General features: G+C 35.8%; 1 protein-coding gene across 2 annotated transcripts; it reads left to right on the forward strand.

Annotated features, from left to right (window-relative positions):
* The first annotated feature begins 1,205 nt into the window (after positions 1-1,205).
* On the forward strand, positions 1,206-16,301 carry LOC102603589 (DEAD-box ATP-dependent RNA helicase 1-like). 2 transcript variants are annotated; one of them, XM_006343548.2, is made up of 11 exons: positions 1,206-1,439; positions 1,743-1,898; positions 3,866-4,100; positions 4,588-4,842; positions 5,700-5,854; positions 6,487-6,664; positions 7,725-7,912; positions 8,659-8,863; positions 10,441-10,546; positions 10,782-10,952; positions 15,635-16,301. In XM_006343548.2, the coding sequence occupies exons 2-10, from the start codon at positions 1,771-1,773 to the stop codon at positions 10,871-10,873; spliced, it is 1,542 nt and encodes a 513-aa protein (XP_006343610.1). In that variant the 5' UTR covers positions 1,206-1,439; positions 1,743-1,770; the 3' UTR covers positions 10,874-10,952; positions 15,635-16,301. The 2 variants fall into 2 exon arrangements, with proteins under 2 accessions (XP_006343610.1, XP_006343611.1); XM_006343549.2 differs by having other exon boundaries at positions 1,750-1,898.

Raw genomic sequence — 16,301 nt, forward strand, 5'->3', positions numbered from 1 at the left:
TTGTCCAGTTTTGGGACTTGTACTCATTTTGTTACTAGCTCTGTACTAGTGACTTCCAGGTTCTGGGAGGGATCTTTATTTGTATATATATTTTTGGTTTGCTTCTGCCTGTTTATATTGTTATTTGCCTACTCTTGTTTAGTTTCTACCCTCAGACCCATTACTTGTTGTTCCGGGTTACGGATTGGCTTACCTACTGGTGGGTTATAGTAGGTGCCATCATGACTTGAGAAATCGGGTCGTGACATTCTTTCCATCCACAACTCATAAACAGTGGCAACAAGTGTCATTCTAGAAATAGTAGCAACATTGCCCTTGCCATTGCACATAGTTTCATATTAGTGCATTTCTCCACACAATTCATAACTTGTTGATTAATTACTTGCCAATGCTCTTCTCCACACGTAGGAAGCTACAGAGCACTCAAAAAATAAGTGTTCTATATTTTCCGATTCAATATCACAGAGAGGACATAGAAGGCATACTTGCATTCCCTATTTTAACATCCTATCTTTGGTATATAGTCTACCATGAATAGTCACGTATAAGATGAATAACCACTTTGATAAGCCTGGATTGTTGCACATTAATCTCCTCCAAGGCATAGTAAGATAAACACCTATCAATTTTTGATACATCAATTTGATTGAGAACATGTGTATCTATAGCAATTTAGTTTCAATCATACCTACCTCCTCAATGTATTTTTGCGCTTTCAATATCTTCTGAATTATCCAACATGCTTGATAAAAATATTTACATACATTATTTTTTTAATACTATATTTTATCACAAATAATTAATTTTTCTATATAAAAAAAAGGAAAAAAGGACAAATATACCCCCGAAATATCGTAAACGGTATGCAGATACCCTCCGTCATACTTTTGGGACATTGGTGCCTCTGCCCTCTGCCGTCCAAAAAACTAGAGCATATATACCCTTTATACTAACGGACATACACGTGTCATAATCTTATCCATCGACCCGACATTTATTAAATATCGGATCGACAGATAAGATTGCGCTACGTGTCCCTATTTAGTCTTCCGTTAGAGTGAAGAGCATATATGCTCTAGTTTTTTGACGACAAGGGCACCAATATAACAAAAATATGACGGAGGGTATCTACCTACTATTTACGATAATTCGGTTATATTTGTCTTTTTTCCAAGTAAAAAATATACTCCATAATTTAGTAAAAATTTGGGTCCTCTTGTTTATAGGCCTAATGCATATACCTTATTTTGCATAACATAAAGCCGCCCTCCCCAACAGAACACGCCGCTGTAAAGCAGCCATTAACGGCGAACAGAGGTTTTGTCTCCGGTGAACCAGTGAAGCTTCAAGCTCCGACAAGCCAGCGAGCTCGAAGCTCGCGCAACCCACAACAACCAAATTCCACCAGTGAACCAGCGACACCAACTCCGGCAAAACAGGTAATCTTCTATATATATATTTACCTTTGTTTATTCTCTGCGTTTCATATCTGGCTGGAGGAGTTTAAAATCCGGCCATCATTATTGTTATTTTATGTTTTTTTCCAGTTACTGATATAATTTTCCGATAAAGTTCATCTCTCTGACCAGCTATGTTGAGTTTTTGCCTTAATATTATTTTATTTCGGGTGTTCAAACTGCCATAAGCTTTTCCTGTAACTTATTGCTTTTTATGGGATTTGGGTGTTTTTTTTGTTGTTGTTAGAGATTAATTTGGGCGTTTTTTGTTGGATTTTCCTCAAGTTTTCAGCTGAAAAAAGTGAGCTTGACAATGGAAGAAGAAAAGGGGTTGAAGAAAGAGAAGAAAAACATCCCTGTATTGCCATGGATGAGAAACCCAGTTGATATTACTACCTTTGATCAATGCTCTCTGGATCTTTTGCCTTTTATTGATCCCAGGTACTCTTTCAGCATTACTCCCTTCAACCCCAAAAATCAACATGATGTTCCAAGTATCTTGAGTTCTCCATTTCAATTTGTTTATGTGGTTTTGACTTGACATGAACTTTAAGAAACTTAAAAAAAAGACAAATTTTGTGGTCAACACATTGAATGTACCAAATGCTCATTAATCTCGTGGTCTTAAACATGACTTGTAGAAAGTTGGAATTAAAGAGTAGACAAATAATTGAAATATGGTATGCTACAAGTGAATATTTGTGCCAAGAAATAATCCAAATTTTAGGATGACATACCCTTTTAATACAGTTCATGAAGGCTATTGAAGTGCTAATTCCTGGAAATTAGGAGGCGTTAACAACAAAGAAATTGTTGGAGTTATCTTATCAATTCTATCTAGTTCCAATAGGCTTGATGTTGGAAATATACATTCTTTTTTAAATGGATTTAAAAGGAGATTAAGACAAAGAAGTTGAAATGGAGTGAGTACATCTTTAGAAACTGCATAAAGGTTCTATCTTTTAAAAATAGTAGTAACTCGTTCAAACAGTTATATGAATGTTGGCAGAACCACGTTGTGATCAGAAGATTTAAGATAATTTGGAGAGATCATTTGTGAAGAACTCCATTCTATCTCTCCCTCGTTACGAACAAAAAAGTGGAATGAAATCCCAGTTATGCACTCCCTTTGTTCTACGAACCCTTGTTGATTCTGAACGAATACCTTTATGCATCATGTGGAACATATAGCAAGAAATCAATAGGAGATTTATTGTTGATAAAAAACGTCACATTTCTATTATTATTATTAAGAATAGATGTTTAGGAAGCTTATACTTTTGGTGTAGGAGTAGTTTGATTTAAATATCCCAGAATTTAGAGATGTTCGAATTTCTACAAGTCTCTGTAGCTCCTGAAGCTTTTTTGGACTTTGTTAGCTCCTTAATTTTAGATTAGACTTTTGTAATAGAGCTAACAATGTCTTTTACTTTTCTATGCTCTGTAAATTTTGAATTTTCTTGATAGAAGATGTTTTGAGTTTCTGGGAATGTAATTTTTGAATGTTTTTCTTGTAATTTTTCAAACTCTGCCTCGGAAGCTTGGTATTTAAGTGGAGAACTATAGAAAAGTGCTACTGCCCTTGCGGTTTCTCGATTATCATCCTTCCGTCTTACAATCTATACGACATTCTTTTTGTTTTGGGATGTGGCAAAATCTTTTGGTTCCCTTTTATTAATAATGTTGCTTTATATAGCCTTTTACCAGGTTCAAGTATTCAAATTATTTAACTAATCAAATACTAAATTCTGATGGTATACTGTATGTTCTATTTATCAAACTAACTTTTCAACTTAAAGTACTACTTGTATCCTAAACAACATAAATTAGCAAGTTAAACTCCACGCACCAAAATGGTGTCCCATAATATGGGAAGGATGAAATACAAACGGGTTGAGAAAATTGTGTTAAAAGTATTTTTATTAATGGCATCATTTAGAATAGGATCACTGAGATCTATACTATCTTACAGCTGAAGATCTATATGACCTGGTGTGGGACACATTTTCCGAATGTCTTGTTTCCGTCTTGTTATTATATTTGTACAGACAGATATGAATGTTGCTCATCCATATTCTTCAATCTTTTGTATTGTGGTTCCCAATTGATAGCATGGCCAGTTGGCAAACCCCATCTCAAAAGAAAAAAGTTCTCCATTCCTCCAGGATAAAGAATGAACAAAATGGAAATTATTGTTAATGATCACCTCTCAGTTTCGACAATTAATATTTCAATTCTTATCCAAAATATCATCAGTTTATTACTTTGCTTTACTGTTTATAATAAAATTCCTATGATTGCAGTTGAAACATTGTTACACTTATACCTTATGCTTTCTTGACACTTCATACTGGATCTTGTACACTTCCACTTCAACTTACTCTTACCCATACATGTTTCTTCGCTAGGTTAGTGGCGGCTTTGAAGAATATGAGCATCACTTCACTCTTTCCCGTGCAACTTGCTGTCTGGCAAGAGACGATTGGACCTGGCTCTTTTGAACGAGACCTTTGTATAAATTCACCTACAGGGAGTGGGAAAACTCTTGCTTATGCCTTACCAATTGTTCAGATGCTGTCTACACGTGCTGTTAAATGTCTTCGTGCATTAGTGGTCTTGCCTACTAGAGACCTTGCATTGCAGGTTATTCACCGTAGTTTTTTAGTTTTAGTTTTGGAAAATGTGCAGTGCATAATTACACAAATTCTCAATTACCTGTAAATCTTTGGATCATCTATCTTTCCAACTTTGCCTCCTCCCTTAGCCTTTTCTTTTTTGATGGGCAAGTCAATGATCATCCTAGGTTTTCGTCGCCTTAAAACTATGACTTCATGTTACCTATCACAAAAAAGAAAAAAACACTACAAGTTCATACTTTGGTTGAGTTCTTTTACTTGCAATCTAATAATTGGTGGAATTTTGTCTTAGTGCCTCAGAGGCTTTTTGTAAGAATACCTCCAACTTCTAAGTGGGTTCTTCACACCAGTGACGTATCTACATTTGCATTTGCACTTGCAATTATTTATTTATTTATTTATTAAGGCCTCTCTATTTGCAATTTCTCATGCAAAGATAGATAACTAGCTTCTCAGAGGAAGATTATGTTTTTACCATTTGTTTCCGTTCGCAGGTCAAAGAGGTCTTCTCTGCTCTTGCACCTGCAGTAGGTCTGTCTGTCGGCTTGGCAGTAGGTCAGTCATCAATTTCAGATGAAATCTCCGAGCTCATCAAGAAACCCAATGTTGAGTATGGCATATGTTATGATCCTGAAGAATTCTCATACGAGTTACAAAGTGCAGTAGACATATTAGTGGCAACTCCTGGAAGACTGATGGACCACATCAATAACACTGATGGTTTTACGCTTGAGCATCTATCTTATCTTGTAAGCTGCATATTTTTAGTTGCTTAGAATTTCTTAGTATGTATATTTACATTAGTCCCCTATTCTTCTCTTCTTTGTTGCGATTAATATCATGGCATAAAGCATTTCTGTCTGAGAATATCTTGATCATCTTAAGAAGCTAAGTGTCCCAGCTAACTTTTTGCTTTTCCTTAGGGTCTGCATGTCTGTTATCTCTAGGAAACAAAGCGCAGGGAAGTACCTTTTGATAATTTGAAAGAAGTTTGTTAGAAGTAGGGTGATACCGAGGTAAAACAAACAGACAACTATAGTGCATGTTTTGGCAGCAAATGTGCTGGCTATTTGTCTTTATGTTAATAGATTTCTAATGTCTTTCCACCATCTTCATTTATATCAATGCATTGATCAATCATTAATAACTGTACATGAAAGAAATAGTAGAGCTTTTGTAGCAAAAGAGCTGAGTTTTTCATCTAAGGAATAGCTTCCTGTTTTAATGTATTTTTGGTACATCCGTGATGTTTCTATTTGCGTAGAGCGTGGTGTCTTTTGTAGAGAATCACATCCTTCTGTAAATACCCTACCTTTTGTATGTGGGAGCTTTCCCATTATCAATAAAATTATATTTACTTGATTAAATTATCAATATATGTTTGTTATTTTATTCACTTCAATGCCTCTTTCCTATTTGAAAAGGAAAACTTGGAATACTACTATGCTAATAACTCAGACAATTAAGATTTGCTTCAATTTAATCATTAAACTTCAATGTGGTAGTAGTAGGTCTTGTGAGTGTGAGGCACATATTTTGATATTGCTCGTTTTTTCTTCATTATACTTTGTTGAAACCATTTGACTTACATTTTGGTCTCATGTAGGTTGTCGATGAAACAGATAGGTTATTAAGGGAAGCTTATCAGTCCTGGCTTCCTACCGTCATTCAGTTGACCAGCTCTTCTGTTGATGGGAACTTCCCTTCTTCTGCTGATCTTCTTCCTTGCACTTATGGTTCATTGAAGACAATCAGAAGAATGTATGTTGTTATGCCTATCCCCTATTCCTTATGAATTGCTTATATGTGGAATCCTCTTTAGATGCACATCTTTCTTCCAGTCGTAATCTGACATTTTTCTAATCAAGAAGTAATTGTCTGATTATTCAAGCCTTGTTTGACTCTTTCTTTGACTGTCATATCTTTTTCAATGTTGAGTTGCTTACTCTTCTGATCATGAAAATGTATCTATCCTTGCACCTAAGTGTGTGACCTAGTGGTTGATGAAGTAGGTGGAGAACCATGAGGTCTCAAGTTCAAATTCGAGCAGAGGTAAAAAAAATAATTCTAGGTGATTTCTTCTCAATCTACTCTAACTTTGATGGGCAGAATTACCCGATACGTGTGGTGACGGGAGGTAGTAGCCTCGCAGGTACCTGGTGGAAAGTCGAGGTGCACACAAGCTGGCCCAAACACCACTGTCATCCAAAAAGAAATGCATAACGTATTATTTTGTTAGTGGAAAGGTTTACCTTTAATCAATTGATGGTTCGTTGAGTTTGCTCCTTAGGATTGAATAGGTTTAAGTGCACATAGGCATTTCACTGTCTTGTTTTCCTTTTGTCCATTTCACGTGTGGGATTTTCTTAAGCATTGCTTTAAAACTAATGCAGGGGCACTGAAAGAGGTTTCAAGGGAAAAGCCTATCCAAGGCTGGCAAAGATGGTTTTATCAGCCACACTAACACAAGACCCAAGTAAACTTGCTCAGCTTGATTTGCATCATCCTCTTCTTTTGACGACTGGAGAAAGACGTTACAAGCTTCCTGAAGAACTCAAATCATTTAAAGTGGTGGGTCTATGCTACTTGAATGAAATAAGGTCTATTTATATATTATCTTCTTTTTCCTGATATGCCTGAAAATGTGTTTATTATTGCATATCATTTATCTTGATGATTGATCTTCTTATTCCAAAAATTATTGTTATTCCATAATAATTAGAGGTCATTGTTGCCTAACATGTCAAAAAGAAGGGAAAAAAGAATCAGTTTGTTGTCTCCAAGTCATAAGGAATTTCCTGATTTACCATAATGTTGTCTAGGAGGAACTTTGTTTTGTTTTCTGTAGATATGCTCACATAGCAGAAATTACTGCTTCGGCGTGGTCTAAATGTTTGTTAGCAGCTCCTTACTTTATCTAAAAGCATTGGCTTAAACTGCCTTATGCATCGACCTTGTGGATTGTCTTGAGACACTGTCTCCCCTACATTGCTAAAGTCCAAACCACTGTTATTAGAAACCAGCACTTTGTTGCTGAAAGTGACTGTGTGATGCAAAGTGAGGGTTTGTCTAAAAACCATCACTTCATTGCTTAAAGGGACGAAGTGATGCTGAAGGTTTATCTAAAAACCGAAGCAACAGAGCAATGCGAAGTGAAGGTTATTGCCTCATGAGGAAGCAGTGTTCTTCAGAAAGTAATTTATCTAATGTGAAGCAGTCGATTATTAAACATACAATGAAAGATGAAAAAGAAACCAACCATTCTTTTTTCTTCCTTTTTTTTGCCCAGTTAAAATAAAATGTGGGGTGGGGTGGGGGGAATAGGGATTTTTGCTATTTGAGTATTAGGACTCCTCTCCAAATTACATTTTAATGATGTTTTGTTTGAGCTGTTGAATAAATACTTTCATTGTTGGATTCTGGATGCTGAAGTTTGCAATTCAGTGTTATAAGTACTAAATTCATTTATACTAGGTAATTTTTGTGCTTTCATTACATTGTGTGCTTCGATTTGAAAAGTTTGCACCTGACTTCTCACTTTTCCCTCCCATTGAATTTGTGCGATTTTGTGCCACACTGTTCCTCAAAGGCAGATGATTGATATCAGTGATTTTACCTTCCTTTTGTGTAGCTATGTCAATCGAAGCTTAAGCCACTTTATCTAGTTTCCCTTCTTCAAAGTCTGCAAGGGGAGAAATCAATTGTTTTTACATCATCGGTGGAGTCCACTCATAGATTATGCACCTTGCTCAAGTTTTTCGACAATTTGGAAATTGAGTTCAAGGAGTATTCTCGTCTTCAACGGCAATCTGTAAGAAGGTACTTAGATACATTCGCTTAACATCTTGAGTTTAGCTCTGAGCTGTTACATTATGTAATTTGCTAGAGAAGTTTGCAGTCAACTGTATTATGATATTTTGCATGAGCTCACATTTTACTGAAGCTAACTGAATGTAGTCATGCGTGGAGCCATCTAGGTTGCCAAAAAGATGTAATGTACTACTATACTGTTAAAAAATCTGTTTTGTTTAGTTGGTTTCCAAAGTGCTGTATTAGAAGTGCATAAATATCTGGGGTTTGGACAAAAAGGATAGTTTCCAGTGTTCCAAAATTATGTATCAGGGACAATTTTTGTGATCAAGAAATGCATCAGAGAATCTTTTCTGGCCATATGGAATGTCTGCATCTCACTGGAAATCTGTCTACCTAATCCAAGTGACCGCTGAAGGCTGTTAACCTTTATAGGTTTTTGGCTTTATCAAAAAAAAACCTTTATAGGTTTCTGGAGAAGAAAGGGCATGTTTGGTATTGTTCTGTCTTGATTGCCATCTTAGTTAGTTTACTAGAGCTTTAGATTGCAAGTTGGATTAATGGAAAAGTTAAACAAAGAAAACGAAGTACATAAAAATGAATATAATTGGTCGTCATATTTATACTTGGAGTTGTTGAAAGGTGATGTTACGCTTATTTGGGAAACGTTTTGTGGTGAACCACCTGTGTGATTGGTCTTGCATATTTAAGTCTTACCATCTTGCAATTTAATATCCTGAACTTTTGCCTTACAGCAAGACGTTGAGGGCTTTCCGGTCAGGGCAAGTGCAAGTGCTTATTTCCTCTGATGCTATGACTCGTGGAATGGATGTTGAAGGAGTGAGAAATGTCATAAACTATGATATGCCTGCATATATAAAAACATTTATTCATCGGGCAGGCAGAACTGCAAGAGCGGGCCTAAGTGGATGTTGCTTTACGTTAATGCATAAAGATGAGGTATGTCTTTTTAAATATCGAGGAGCAAATGTTTTAAAGATTCCAACTTTAAATGATCTATTTTCGTATTGAGACATTAAGTTCTGGCCCCTAAGGAAGCTAAAATTTTGTAAATTACCTGATCTAGACTATAGCATGCTATTAACATAATAAGTACCTTTTTCGTTGGGGTACTTCATTAAATTAAGTTTTGCTCTAACAGTAGAGTAATGACTACTTGAGCTGATTGGTTAAAAAAATTGACTATTTGAACTGGTTCACTGCCATCAAATGGTCACAAAATTGGAAAAAAAAGGTCAGATCTTGTCGCTCATAAGCTTCCATAAAAGCTAACACTTCTCCACTCTTTTTTTTTTTTTTGAGAATTGGTAAACATTGTATTCTTCAGCATTAAGGATATGCTGGGGACCTTTAGAAAATCAAAAAAGAACAAAAAGCATAATACTTACAAGGATCCTAAGAATTCTAAAAGTTGATCTGAATCCTCTAATCCTATTTCTTTACACCAAAAATATAGAGATACAATGCAATTCCATTTAACCTTGTGAATGGAATTGGATATATCTTCAAAATTCCTACTATTCCATCTAACCTTGTGAATGGAATTGGATATATCTTCAAAATTCCTACTATTCCATCTAACCTTGTGAATGGAATTGGATATATCTTCAAAATTCCTACTATTCCATCTAACCTTGTGAATGGAATTGGATATATCTTCAAAATTCCTACTATTCCATCTAACCTTGTGAATGGAATTGGATATATCTTCAAAATTCCTACTATTCCATCTAACCTTGTGAATGGAATTGGATATATCTTCAAAATTCCTACTATTCCATCTAACCTTGTGAATGGAATTGGATATATCTTCAAAATTCCTACTATTCCATCTAACCTTGTGAATGGAATTGGATATATCTTCAAAATTCCTACTATTCCATCTAACCTTGTGAATGGAATTGGATATATCTTCAAAATTCCTACTATTCCATCTAACCTTGTGAATGGAATTGGATATATCTTCAAAATTCCTACTATTCCATCTAACCTTGTGAATGGAATTGGATATATCTTCAAAATTCCTACTATTCCATCTAACCTTGTGAATGGAATTGGATATATCTTCAAAATTCCTACTATTCCTCTCCTTCCACACTGTCCACTAAATGCAATGTGGAATCAAATTCCACCAGGTCTTCTGTCTCTTGCTACCTCCTCTCCTGATCCAACAACTAAGTAAATCAGCTGTATGTTTGGGCATAGTCCATTTCACTTCTAAAAAATTGAGAAACATGGACCATAGTTGTGCTTGTATTCATATTGTGATCCTAACTGTCAGCATTTGGAGTGTTCAATGTTTTAGGATACTTTGTATGATGTACGGACATACTTGTAAAAATAAGTGATCTAATCTCAGACTATTAACTGTGCATACCACCAAGTTTTTCAACCTTTCCACCATATACTTTTTCGATGGAGGAGTTCGGCTTGGGACTTTGAAGGACTAAACTTTCTTTTGCTTTTGCAGCAAATTCTTGTTTAAATATGTAATTTTCCACTGCTAATATTTGCAGGTCAAGCGCTTCAAGAAGATGCTACAAAAAGCTGATTGTAACTCTTGCCCTACCTATTCTGCTTCTTCTGAAGTGATAGAGTCACTTCGCTCTGTGTACACCTCAGGTACCTTCTTTTTCCATTTTCAACATATTTGTAAGTACTTGGCAATCAAAGTGGATGCACTATATGTTGAAATTATGAAGAAACCAGCAGTAGTTTATTCAACTGATCTGATACTTAAACCTTGAGATCTCCTATTAGCCTTTTTTTGGAGAAAAATAATGTATTAGCACTATTTCTGCAATTACTCTTCAGTTATTCTGTGTTTTTAATTGAACCTCTTTTCAATGTTTTCTAGCTTTGGAGAAACTTAGAGAGAATGTTGAATCAGAAAAGTTCAAGAAAAGCAAGATTAGGTTGAAATCTTCAAATGTGAGAAAGGAGAAGTGAAAAGCTGTCCACGGTGATAACTTCCATTTTCCTAGTCAGTGTAGTACTCTGTTGCCAACCAGTTTATGATTATATCATGGTGAGTCGCTACATTTTGATATTATTGTGTTATTTTCATTTTTATGTCATTATGTTTCTTGCTGCTTGCCTATAGATTGTGTTAGCATTGTTCTTGGTTCTCTAGTTGATGCCACAGAAAAGAGTACAGAAGAAAGTGTTCCAATGTTGTTTCTCCTGACAGTGGTAATTCATGTTTTTTGTATTACTTTTTTTGCTCTTTTTCTATTGCAGCTATCTTCATCCATTCGAGGCAAATATTAAGATAAGGTGGATATCATTCTGCCTTTTTAAAAAAAAGTTGCACTGTTTTTAGAAAATTAATTAGAATTTGAAGGTCATATGATTCTAGCGGAACTGCTGGTATTCTATAAGTTGAAAGAGAGGATAAGGGAACTAGACTAGAAAAACTAGGAGTAAGGAGAAGTGGGGAGGATCGGGTATATTGAAGTTGGAGGGTAAACTGACTCTCCAATTTAGCATATTGTCTCTTCTGGTATGGCCGTATGGGAGTAAAGCACTAGTTAAGAACAAAGGGAAGAAATGATGTGTGACAACCAGTAGGCAAGTAAGTTCTTTTGATGTAAAATTGTTCAGTTGTTCATATAAAGTATGCATGTTTCTACATTCTCGTGTTCTGGTCTAAATGCATGCTGTGGAATAGAATACTTTGTTTATTTATAAAAGAAACAAAAATACTGGCACCCAAGGGTGTGACCTAGTGGTAAATGAAGTGGGAGGAGAACCATGAAGTCTCAAGGTCAACTCCCAACCGAGACAAAAGATACTAGGTGATTTCTTCCCATCTACCTAAGTCTTGGTGGGCAGGGGTGCCCCGTAGGTTGGTGGGAGCAGCAGGCACCCAGTGGTATAATCAAGGTGCGCAGAAGTTGGCTTGGACACTGCCGTAAAAAAGAAACAAAAATGCTGTGCATAGCAATTTCTTAACTGGACTGAAGTAACTTTGGGAAAATTTAAAGAAGTAGCGATAAGTATTCTGATAGTTCGATAGAGATATTTTCCTTTCTCACATGGTTACATTTAGTCAATATATCTGGCAATAAGAGTTTACAGTCCAATCTTCGCTGACTTTGTAACTAAGAGAAAATTTGCTGAAGGAAAACAGCAAGAAATCAGTAGATTGGTCAGGAAATTGAAAATTGAAAGTACTCTCAGCAAGCCTAAGTAGATACTTTAGCTGCCAAATGCAGAAAGAGACCTCTGAACTTCTTCGAGAAAATATTTAGAATTTTTTGCATTTGAAGATAAAGCAGAAAAAGTTGAAGATGACAGCGAAGAACTCTTCAGAGAGAGTGCCTCGCTTGTGCTAGCTTCTCTCTCCTCCTCTTTGATGGTTTCTAGCATTTTTGAGGCTCGGTGTCTCATGACATTTACAAACTGTGGTGGTGCTACCTCTGTAACAAACCTAGCAATACGAGCATTTGCCATCTTCTTAGTAGGTTTTGGTAGAGACTGCAGTTGAGAAAAAAGGTCCTAGATCCTTGGTAGAACTGTAGAAGTAGTGTTTAAGAAGAAGGTGGGGTGTATGAGTTAAAAACCACAGAAAGGGTGAAATTTATAGGGTTGTGGATTAAATTATCCTTCTATGGTCTGGCTTAAATTGAACCAGTCGTCTTAATCAAGGTTTTAATTATTTTTTGCTGTTAGTGCCGTCACTTACTTTTAGTCTTAATTGAACAGCTAAAGATGTTATCATCATAGTCATCCTCTTGATGAGATATCCTCATATATGGAGCCACGGAATGCAATGTGTCTATGCATGAATAGAAAAAACAACATATCTTAAATATGCGGTATTTGTTGCCTTTGAAAGCTTCCAATTTGAACTTTTCCTTATTGAGCTGGAACTTACTGATTGAATGCCACATGCCCTTTATGCATTTAGTGATTCACAGCATATGAAAAATTATTGTGATTGGTTCTGTGCATGTAACAAAGGGTTGCACTAGAGACGAGACACATTTTTATCTTTCTAGAATTGCAGTTGGTAACTTGATTAGCATCTCTTAATCCCTCTATGTGGGTTATCTACTAGAGACTTGTTCATTATGAAATCTATATTTCAGATGCTTACTTATCACCATTCTAACATATATTTCAGATACTTGTCACCATTCTAACATAATGTCAACATCCAAGTCTTAACTTGTTTGTGTGAAGAACCTTTAGTTAATGGCATTATTACCTTAATAATATAGTTCAACTCGTGCTGCTCTGCCTTTTACTATGGTCAGGCAGGTCCCACTATCACCATTATTTTTCCCCATCTCTCTCTTGTAGTTGTCTTGTTTAATTTCTTGCTTACTTCTCCAGTCTTTCTGTTGGTTTGTAGAGTTTTAGCCTCTGTAAATCCTTCTATTCTTCTTTCACTTCTTTATTTTTTCTCCTTTACAAACCTACTTTCAAAGTTCAATTTAACTATTTTTTGGTGTTCTGGTTTTAGTGATGTACATTACATTTTTCTAGAGTCTTCTAAATGACATGGCTGTTGAAGAGGGGTGTGGAATCGCTTAAGAGTTTAAATCAGCCTTTTCATGATGTTCTTCAACAAAATCCCGGGACTTCTGGCTTTTCATTCTTTTCGACAAATGAAAAATAATCTGATTATCACTGTTGCTGCTAGTTTTGGAGGAGAAAGCTTTGTGATTCTGTTAACTGTGTTCTTTCTTCTTTCAGTAGATAGGTGAGGATGAAAGGTTAGAACAAGAGGAAACTGTTGTAAGAATGGTAGTGGGATCCACTAGTACGGATTAATAATGCGGATATGTAAAATTTAAACGTTGTTTGATCTGACCTTAAATGAAACAAGACATGGGACAGGTGGTAAATATAACTCAGAAAAGAAACTGTAACCCAGGATTACGTAAAGCTTTATAACATCGCTAAAAGAAGAAACACTCACTGTCTTTAGAAAATTTTACCTGGATGGTAAAACGTCACCGCAGAGTATGTTTATGCACGGTAATTTTCAAAAATGTCATCAGCAGTCAGCTTTTTGTCAGTCAGAACTTTGAAATAAAATAATCCTTAAAACGTTTCTCCCACGTGTCTTTAGTCTATTTATGAAATTATTTAGAGTTTTGTATTGTTTTTGTTAATTTTCTTTAATGATGTATTATTTAAATTAAAAATTTGAAGGAGGAGGAGGGTGAATTCCTGATAGCAAGGAAACAGAGATAGGAACAGGGGGAACGAGGGAACTTTTTATGGAAGGGAGAGTAAGCTTCAAAGGGGTAGACTTTGAGGGTAGAAGGGTGAGGGTGGGGTGGGGTGGGAAGGAGAGATAAGGAAGCGGAGAAAAAACTAAAAGTCCAAGTGTACTAGACTCACAGGGGAAAACTGTGGGGAGGGGGAAAGTAAGGGAGGAGGTTTCTTGTGGTTTGGAGGAAAGCACCTTTTTAGAACAAAAAGGAAGAAGTGCTGGGTGCATGATCAGTTAGTATTATATTCTAGGGAAGGGGGGAGCAATAAGGTTTTTCAAGGTAAAGTTGCTCAATTGTTTGTTTTAGTATGAATGTTACTACATTCTCTCATTCTGCTGTAATTAGATGCATTTGAGTTCAATGTGCTATAGAATGTTATCGTATGCTTGTAAAGCCCTTCCTTAGTGCCTGTTTTGTAGAATAACATATATTAATTGTGTATAAAAGAAACAGGATACAAGATGTGCATAACAATTTCATAGCCGTACTGAAGTAAATTTGGTAATATTTACAGAAAGTAGCAACAGAAATTTACTGATAATTCAAAGGAGGAATTTTCATCTTCCCATAGAGGTTACATACAGGTCAATACTTATCTAGTTTCAGCAGAGCTTGGACTCTGTCCAAAGCTTTGCGGACTTTCTTACTAAGAAAGAGAGAATTTGCTGAAACAAGGAATCAGTAGACTGGTCAAAAATTAAAAGCATTCTTAGCAAGCTAGAGTATATACTTTAGCTGCCAAATACAGAAAACGACCTCTGAACTTCTTTGAGAAAATATTTAGAACTTTTTGCATTTGATGATGAAGCAGAGTAAGCTGAACACGATGAAGGCGAATAACTCTTCAGAGAAAGTGACTCGCTTGTGCTAGCTTCTCTCTCCTCCTCTTTGATGGTTTCTAGCATCTTTGAGGCTCGGTTTCTCATGACATTTACAAATTGTGGTGGTGCTACCTCTGTAACAAACCTAGCAATACGAGCATTTGCCATCTTCTTTTGTAAGTTTTTAAAGAGACTGCAGTTGAGGGGAAAGGTGCAAGATGCTTAGATAGAACTATAGAAGTAGTGTTTTGAGGATAAGGTGGATTTGTATGCCTTACAAACACAAATGAGATGATATTTATAGGGGTTTTAATTAGATAATCCTTTATGATCTGGCTTAAAATGAGCCAGTCATCTCAATTGAAGTTTTAATCATTTTTAGCTGTTAGTGCAGCCACTTACTTTTAGTATTAATTGCACAGACAGAGATGTCTCTAATCGTGGTCATCTTATTGAAGAGATATCCTCCTAGATGGGACCGCAGAATGCAATGTGTCTTATCCATGAGTAGAAAAAAAACAGCATAACTTAAATATGCGGTTTTTGTTTCCATCAATATCTTCCAATATTCAACTTTACCTCATTGAGCTGCAACCTGCTGATTGAATGTCACATGCCCCTTTCTGCATTTCTTATCTAAACTGGTTCTTTTCATGCAGATCTGGATATATCGTGCAGTCGGTGGAGGGTCAAAAAGACTAATCCTGTTTGCGGGATTGTGAAAGCCGGACTTTCCATGAAGGTTCATTGCCAAAATTTGAGTCTCTTACGCTATAATGAGAGAAAAATATCATGTATATAACCACCCAGGGACGTCGTGGTTGGTATGAAAATATTGAATGGCTGGGATTCTTCATTGCTGGTGAAAATTGAAAAAACTGGAGATTCTCATCTTGAACTATGATTATAATGGCAGTCATTAACTTTAAAAATGACATACACCAGTTTTTGTTATTTGCTGGAGATCTTTCATACTTCAATTTTATTTATTTATGTTGTATATGGGTGATTCCTCGGAAACAGTCTCTCTACCTCCACGAGGAAGGATTAAGGTCTATGTGCACTCTACCTTCTCGAGACCCAACTTATGGGATTTCACTGGGTATTTTGTAACGTTCAGATATAGAGCCCACTTATCGGATTTCAGTGGGTATATTGTAATGTTTAGATATTTGCATTTTATCTATTGTTATTAGAGTTGATGGTCAAGTACACATTTGAACTATCATTTTTTTTCATGAGTTTCACGACTCAACTATCGTATGTTGCCGTTTTCTATTTTGAACTATCACTATTTATGTATTAGATCAAGTATTTTAATTGTTA

The sequence above is a fragment of the Solanum tuberosum genome, unplaced genomic scaffold, assembly GCF_000226075.1.
Source record: "Solanum tuberosum cultivar DM 1-3 516 R44 unplaced genomic scaffold, SolTub_3.0 scf00047, whole genome shotgun sequence".
Taxonomy (NCBI): Eukaryota; Viridiplantae; Streptophyta; class Magnoliopsida; order Solanales; family Solanaceae; genus Solanum; species Solanum tuberosum.